Source organism: Zea mays, chromosome 2, assembly GCF_902167145.1.
Source record: "Zea mays cultivar B73 chromosome 2, Zm-B73-REFERENCE-NAM-5.0, whole genome shotgun sequence".
Classification (NCBI taxonomy): domain Eukaryota; kingdom Viridiplantae; phylum Streptophyta; class Magnoliopsida; order Poales; family Poaceae; genus Zea; species Zea mays.
The window spans coordinates 221,064,096-221,071,593 of NC_050097.1; the positions used below are offsets into that span (position 1 = coordinate 221,064,096).

The 7,498-nt window shown below is 40.7% G+C and overlaps 1 protein-coding gene and 1 pseudogene across 2 annotated transcripts; one reads left to right on the forward strand and one right to left on the reverse strand.

Annotated features, from left to right (window-relative positions):
• Positions 1-293: 293 nt before the first annotated feature.
• Positions 294-6,426, forward strand: LOC100381717 (LOC103649331-like pseudogene; annotated as a pseudogene). The gene is made up of 9 exons (NR_159422.1): positions 294-898; positions 2,157-2,231; positions 2,383-2,452; positions 2,564-2,647; positions 2,810-2,888; positions 3,945-4,153; positions 5,187-5,240; positions 5,591-5,942; positions 6,053-6,426. The product of NR_159422.1 is annotated as a protein-like pseudogene (transcript).
• LOC103649331 (uncharacterized) lies at positions 2,677-4,503 on the reverse strand. The gene is made up of 3 exons (XM_008673631.1): positions 4,457-4,503; positions 3,950-4,180; positions 2,677-2,893 (listed from the first exon to the last, which is right to left on the reverse strand). The coding sequence occupies exons 1-3, from the start codon at positions 4,501-4,503 to the stop codon at positions 2,677-2,679; spliced, it is 495 nt and encodes a 164-aa protein (XP_008671853.1).
• Positions 6,427-7,498: the final 1,072 nt, after the last annotated feature.

Consider the following 7,498-nt stretch of genomic DNA (forward strand, 5'->3'; position numbering starts at 1 on the left):
GTTTTTGTGGCTATAAGTTTAAGTTTTACAGGATCACCTATTCACCCCCCTCTAGGTGCTCACAATGTTGCCTTGTTCTTAACTCTTAGCATTTGAGAACAAGTCCCCAACAACCGGCCCATATAAGTTATTGTGGTATTATATGTTCCCGTTGCAACGCACGGTCACTCACCTAATCTCTACTACTCTATAAGGATGCAGTGTGGGCGTCCACAGTAGCATCACCATGCCCCCGCCCCATGAGTCGTCCCTGTCCCACCGTCTTGTGTCCCACTATCGCGTTGATGCCTCCCACCGAAATGCATGTCCTAAACCCTAACGTAGCTCCTACACTGCACCGCCAACTTCACCGCACGAGCCAAAACGGCGGCCATGTCCGTCCGCCCCAGTCCTACCCGGCTTATGCACGCGGCGAAGAGTGGTGCCGTCGTCACCCTTCGCAGGTGCAGCCTCACCTCCAGGAGCGCCTTCTTCCTCGACCAATTTGCCTCCGTCCAGGCTTCGACCGAGCTCGTGAACCTCCTCCTGGGCGACCATCGCATTGAATGTGACGCTCGTGAACCTCCTCCCGAGTTCGTGAACCTCCTCTCACACGCCAATCCCCTTACTCTGTTGTGCCTCCGCCCCCTCCCAGCATCTAGCGCGCACTGCCATCCTCTGCGCCCCATCGTCTACCGTGAGGCATCCATCCCTCCTTCTCCCACACACTCGGATCCTCCGAACACGCCACCAAGCTCAACGCGATGGCCGCACCCCGCCTCCCTGCCCCACCGCCGGCGAGGTGCACCGTCGCCACCAGAGGACGAGCACGAGCAACAGAAGACCTTGAGGAGAAGCCCACCATCGAGGATATGTCCGTCTTCTCCGCTGCCACTGTGCCGCCTCGCCCAGCCACGCAGTAAGCACCCCCTAGAAAATGGAGACACCTTCCCTTCCCGCTCACTCGGATCCTTCGCCACCAAGCCTGACGCGATGGCCACACTCTGCCTCGACGTTCTACCACTGCCAAGGTGGTCCCATCTCTGCATCCACTATTGCGCATTTGGGTCTTGGCCCCTCGCCATCTCATGGCATGACAGGCCAAGGGGGAGGACACGTCGGTCCTAGCCCCTCGCCATCATTAATAGTTTGTTCCTTGTAGGCTAGGTCGATTATTTTGGAGCCCGATTTATTCTCTGTAGGCTGGTTCTTTTTTAGCCCAGTTTGCCTGGAAGAACAGAGTATGCTCGATTTATTCTTTGTAGGCTGGTTCTTCTCTATCGCTGGATAAACTAGATCTTCTTTGGCAGGGGCAGCAGATATGGATCTGTTGCCTGGAAGAACAGAGTCGAGTGGAAAAGAAAACAATTTGTTCTGCCATAGCGGTCTCGTGTATGGACATGAATCTGTTGCCTGGAAGAACCGAGTTGAGTGGAAAAGAAAACAATTTGTTCTATGGATCCCCAATCTGTAGTCTTATCTGATGGTGAAGGAGGTCCTTTATTCGATCCCAATCTGTAGTCTGATGGATACCACTTCACATTTCTTTTTAATAATGTGCGAGTAGTTTGGTGGAATGCTTTATGGTGACCTTGCAAGATTTGTTCTATGTTTGCTAGGGATCAAAACAAAACTGTCTTATTTGTAGCATATCTTTTTCATTAGCGGCTTTAAAGTGATTGTTGTAAGCCTTTATTATGTAGTGACAATAGAGTACTGCTAAAAGGATCATTTTTACACACTCCACTATGAAACCGATTTCTCAATCAATTTGTTTGACATTTGATAATTAATACAGTAATACTCGCCTGCTTGCTTCTGTCCTTGTTTTGATCTTTAGATCAGTTCTAGATAAAGACTAAATAACATCAATATTGTAGTAATGGCTAACACAACATGTTCTAGGCTTGGGGAAACCCGAAATATGGCACTCAAATTGCAATTAAAAAACTTGCAGCTGAGTCAAAACAAAGAATTAGTGAATTCTTGACAGAAATTAATGTTACATAAAACATTAGGTACATGTGCAAATGATTTAGCTCGGTTTTGGTCCTATTCTGATGGCACTACTGTTTTGGTCCTATTCTATGGAATATTTCCTCTCTATTTCTTGGACCTTGTTTATTTGAGTTTCTCACTTTGAACACAGGGTGAAATTATTTGTCCATGCTTTTCAGGATACGTGGATTTGATCCACCACCAGCTCGAGTTTTTGCTTGGCATTGCCCTGGAGTTGGATGCATTCAAGTATTGTAAGATCCTTCTTTTTTGGTTATTTCCTTGCATAAATATCATTTTGCGATGATGTTTTGTTAAAATACTACTGATTGCCATTACACCGATAAGCCCAACTAGGGGATGACTTGATAACCTTGCTTACCAATATTGTTATTATTTGATTAGTGCAAATAGTTGCTTCATATGGAGGATGCACAGGTGCAAACAATCTTGATAAGAATGGTAAACTAGACTGGTATGCCAGACATGTCTACTATTTTTCACATGTTTTTAGTCACCTGTTTGAGTGATGGTGAACCTTACAATGACACCTGACAGAACTATCTCAATCCCGCGTTTATTTTAGAGGAGATTTCGAGTGGGTGAGCGCGGCAACGACATGTTGACAGGAGACGGCGGGAAGCGCTCGACAAGCTAATTAACTTGAAAGGTACAACCTTCAGTCCATGACACCAGCAGTTATGTGAAAGAGCTTGGATTTTGATTCCCACCAGTCTGAGCTCTAGAGCTTGGGCAACGTCCAGGAAGTGTCGGGGTCTTCTGTCGGGTCTGACCGCTTTTGAACACTGAGTCACCGGTTACTGTCGAGCAGGAGAGGATCACGGTCAAGTCAGTCGGGATTAAGAAAGAGTTCGATGCTGATAGGGTCTTTGGGCAGGAGTATGCACAAGGTAATTTATTTTGGAATTGCTTCTTAACTTCTTTATTATAATTTATCTCATTTATACTTAACATAACAAACTTAACTTTCTGTTTTCACTATATATAATTTACACTCAAATTGCACCCACTGTAACTAGCGGAGAATACCTAAAAGCATCCACTATGGAGTGTGGATGCACCGCGAGAACCAAGCTTGTTCTATTAACTTGGGGCCGGACTGTCTGCCTCATGGCCAGTCCCAAAATTTCAATGCAACAATGCCGCTACCAAGGGCAATATAATATTTTAGGACACTTTGGAGACAATAGTTCTTATGGTGCTCTATCTGTTTCTATTTTAGTAATTATAGATTTGTAATGAATTGTTTATTTGATTGAGAGATACTTAATGTATCAATGCAGCCAGGAAAACATGCTTCCTGCTGAGTTTGAAATTACCGATTGTTGCCATCCTTGTGATTCGGACAAGGAAAATGTTCTTGCTATTCAAGTTATGAGATGGAGTGATGGCTCTTATCTTGAAGATCAGGATCACTGGCGGTTGTCTGGTATTCACAGGGACGTGCTCTTAGTATCAAAGCCACATGTTACACCTCATTTAAACTTGAATTAGGTGCCCCATGTTATGGGTTTGTCAAGATTCGGCATAATAACTCATTAGTTAATTCTAATAGGTAGAAATGCACATGGCATTTGGCTATCTTCATAAACCCAAGATAAATATGGATCCTTTTATGCTTGCACCCTAAAAGAATATGGAGCATCAGTTGTGAACTTTTCTTCTATTAAACTAATAGTATTTCACATACTATACTAAATGAGTGTGAGTCCACTATTCTGTTCTTTAACCTCTCTCTAGGAAGAATCCATGGTCTGCATTGTTTTACAGGTAATTTATATGTATTGCTTTGTTAGTCAAACATAGCCTATGTCCAATGGTTGCTTCAAATGATAATATACTTTTACTTAGCAGATATCATTTGATTTGTAAGAGAAGGTGTTCCTGAATGCATCTTGGCTTTTAGGGCTAAACATTTTGAGATGCTTATGGTCCTTTTTCTGCAGGTAGCCTCAGTGATAACTTCTTTGCGATCATTGTGCCGACTGAGTACGATTGTTTAACGGCCAGCACTAGGAAGAAGGAAATTGTTGATGTCATAGTTAAGGCTTTCAAGAGCACATGAGTATGAACCTGAGGTGGCTTGCTGGCGTACATGGAGTGGTGACAGATTGCATGCTGGTAGTTGATGAAACTGGTGGGATATTTGAGAAAGGTAATAGTTATCCCCAATTTTTTGGTACTTTAATTTTTTGGCAATAACTAAGAATATAGTAGAGATGTTGAACTAAACACAAATTGGATATTCCCATGTGAAACAAATTATGTAGCATGCACCGTGCAATACATACATGCCACCATCATGTCATATCCGAAGAATATTGCCAACTCTATATAAATCAAGAATGATGTTTAAGATTAAAAGCTAACAACAGAGTCAGCATGTCCACCTTGGGAAACACATTGTAGAGCTATGGTTAAAGTGTGTAGGACAAGGTCAGAATATCTTGTTTATCACCCAGAAGAATCAGAAAGTATCAGGGGCAACGAAAGCTGAAACGTCATGGATTGAAACACAGAAAGTTTCAATTAGCATTATTCAGTAGAGAGAGTTGTGGAGCAATAAAATTAATTTTTTTGTTGGTGCAACTAATTAGACCATGTTTTCATTAACAATACTACTAACATGTTTTTGCTGTACCCTAGCAAAATAGAAGGTCATGTGTATGTTGCATCGATAATTGAACTGAATGATGGAATCATGTAAATAACAAGTAAAAATATTGTATACTGCTCCAGTCAAGGCTGTGCCAATGATAGTTTAAGATTTTATAAGGTAATTTTTTGGTTTGTAGTTAGCTTCAAAGTACTGTGATCTAACTTCATCAGCTGAGCATAGAGGGTCACAATTCCCCGCCGTATCCAATAACTGAAATTTTTGTGAAAGGGAAAAAGAATAAGCAACTACATAGATAGGAACCAACATCATAGAAATTAGTACTTGCTGGTTTAAGTAACTAACTGGAATCTTCGGTCTAGATGACGAGGGAATGCCTATTCGAGGTACTGGAGGAGTTAGGAATATCCAGCCAAATGGGGACTTGCTAGCAATAACCCCCTCAATTTATGTCACAGTGTTGCAAAAAATTGGGCGGCTACGTGACTCTAGGGTATTCTTCCATGTTGTTTTAGCTTGTATTTGTTTTCTTATTTGGCCTTGATGTAATCCCAAACTCTTCTTGGTACAGGTGGAATTTAGATCTACTGTAAGCAGTGGGAAAAGTAGGCTATTTCCTGTAGAGGTTAGTATTATTAAATTTGTGACTTACCGGTATTCATAATGTATATTCTTTTGTCAACAATTGTATCCATATTGAATTGAAAGAGCTATGTTACCATATATTGTCTGAGTGCACATCAACATCCTTATCTAGAAGTTTTGTTTTCTGGTGATTGATAAAATATTTTACACTTGACAAAAAGCATGTAGCCTTAGTGTCTACAGATGCTCCTAATGTAACAAGGCTTGAAAGCTGCTATAGGTTTAAATTATGTGGTGCTTAGTTATGCATTTTTAGGTTTAGAGTAAAACACACTCAATATCCTTAAGTTTTCCACTCAATATCCTTAATTTTCCTAGATTTTTACCTAGGTGCATAAAATCTCAAAGCGAGGATTATAGGTCCTTCAACTTTTTTAAGTGTCCTCGATATGGACCTGATTTTCTCTTGGAGTGAACCGCCTAATAGGTTTAACGACCTAAATCCTCATTTTGAGAGCTTATGGCCTAAGTGAGAATCCAAGATAAGTTTAAGATCTCCATGTGCATTTTACTCCTAGATTTATACAGTGATAGTACCAAATTTCTTGTTAATCATTTCACATTCACCTTATCTATTTTGTGTTCCAGGTTCTATTTAATAATGAAAATGGAATAGGCATTGAAAAAACAAGAGATGAAGCTCAAGCTCAAGATGCTGAGAAAACTCTCCAAAATTTAAAGAGTGAGTACATATCCTCTACATCATGTGTACACCATGCTTTGTGATGTGCTTAAAAAAGCTTTAATAGATGTTTTTAGTTTCATAGTGGTTTCTCGGCTTTCAATCCATAGAATTTGGTAGAGAAGAGTCAAAATCTCAGCCAGGAAACACACTCGATGATGAGGATATAAAGCTATTAGGTGATGATGAGGATGCTTTAGCAGATGATGAATGAAGGACATCGCTGTTGGAGAAGTACCTATGTTGATTGCAGGGTTTTGCAATGGATTGTCTTATCTCTAAAGATTGTAGTCTAGGTATCTAAACGAGGAACTAACATGTACTAGATTGTATTGTCGTAGATGTTTGTTTGTGAGAGAACATTTGTGAAGTTACGGGGTGACCAGTTGATCACAATGCCAGCTCTTTTGTGTTGAGTTCATACTGTATTCTTAACTAACCACAACTAATCATATGATGAGTCATAGGAGACTTTTTTGACTTCAGTACATTCTTTGATAGGGGATGAATTTGCATGAGAGGTTATGAACTGCAGGCAGAGTGAGTGATGGGAGTGTTTGCATATTAAAGTGCACTGCACGATGGAGGATTAAGGTGTTTGTGGATGTTGAGCGTTTACTTCAGCTTATTCAATCTTGTGGCATTTGTAATGTTATCCCTGTAAGAAGATCTCCAATGTGTTTTGCAAGATGGACACGTCCATCACGTCTCGCAAGATGGGAGCTGCCAAGCTCTGTTCGGTTTCAGTGTAGAACCTCATGCTTCTTACTATCCTGGATCCTCCTATCCTTATCTGGATGATGATAACTAGCAACAATGATAGCCCGTCATCGACTCGGACGAGTAGCAACATATCTCCCATAACAATTTGTGTGTCGTTGCAACACACGAGCACCTAACTAGTATTCTATTAAGAATCTAATGTGGGCACCTGGTGCTACTACGACTTCACCCTCCCCATGCCCAGCGTCCGCAAAAAATATTGCAGAACGAGCACTCAAACCCACACCCCTCTACTCTAGAAATTTGAGGCTAACCACCAGACCACACGTACTAGTGTTTACAAACCGCCAGTATATTTTAATATATTGATACTAAAAAGTATCTTCATCTATATATCAAAAGTCTCGTACAACTAAAGTTTATTGCACATGTGCCCATCCAAAATTATTTGTTGAAGCGAATAGTAGTAGTAAATAAAAATATCCATCTAAATATCTAATAAGTATGAAAAATATGATTGATAAAAACAACATAACCAACTTTACTATACAATAACCGCAGTTCCTACTAAAATTAGATAAAAACAAAAAACTTTAGAAGATGATCACCGGGATAAAACATAATCAGATATACTAAAATATACTAACCATCTATAATTGTCAACAAACCAACATTTCACATGGATTAATTTCATTTGAGGATCAAACTCTCCTGATATGGAAACCCACAACCTTGTTATTAGCTGGCACCTTAACGCAATATTCCCTTTTTCCAACTTATAATTCGTTTGACCCTGTTGGCGCCGATTCAGACGTCAATCACTGCGTTGAGAA

Excerpts from the sequence above, each read along its gene's own strand:
- LOC103649331 (XM_008673631.1), bottom strand. The coding sequence starts at position 4,503 with ATGACGTTTCAGCTTTCGTTGCCCCTGATACTTTCTGATTCTTCTGG. Across the intron at positions 4,181-4,456 it reads ATACTTTCTGATTCTTCTGG|TACCAAAAAATTGGGGATAA; the intron begins GTGATAAACAAG and ends AAAAAATTAAAG. Across the intron at positions 2,894-3,949 it reads GCAAAGAAGTTATCACTGAG|ATTACCTTGTGCATACTCCT; the intron begins GCTACCTGCAGA and ends ATTCCAAAATAA.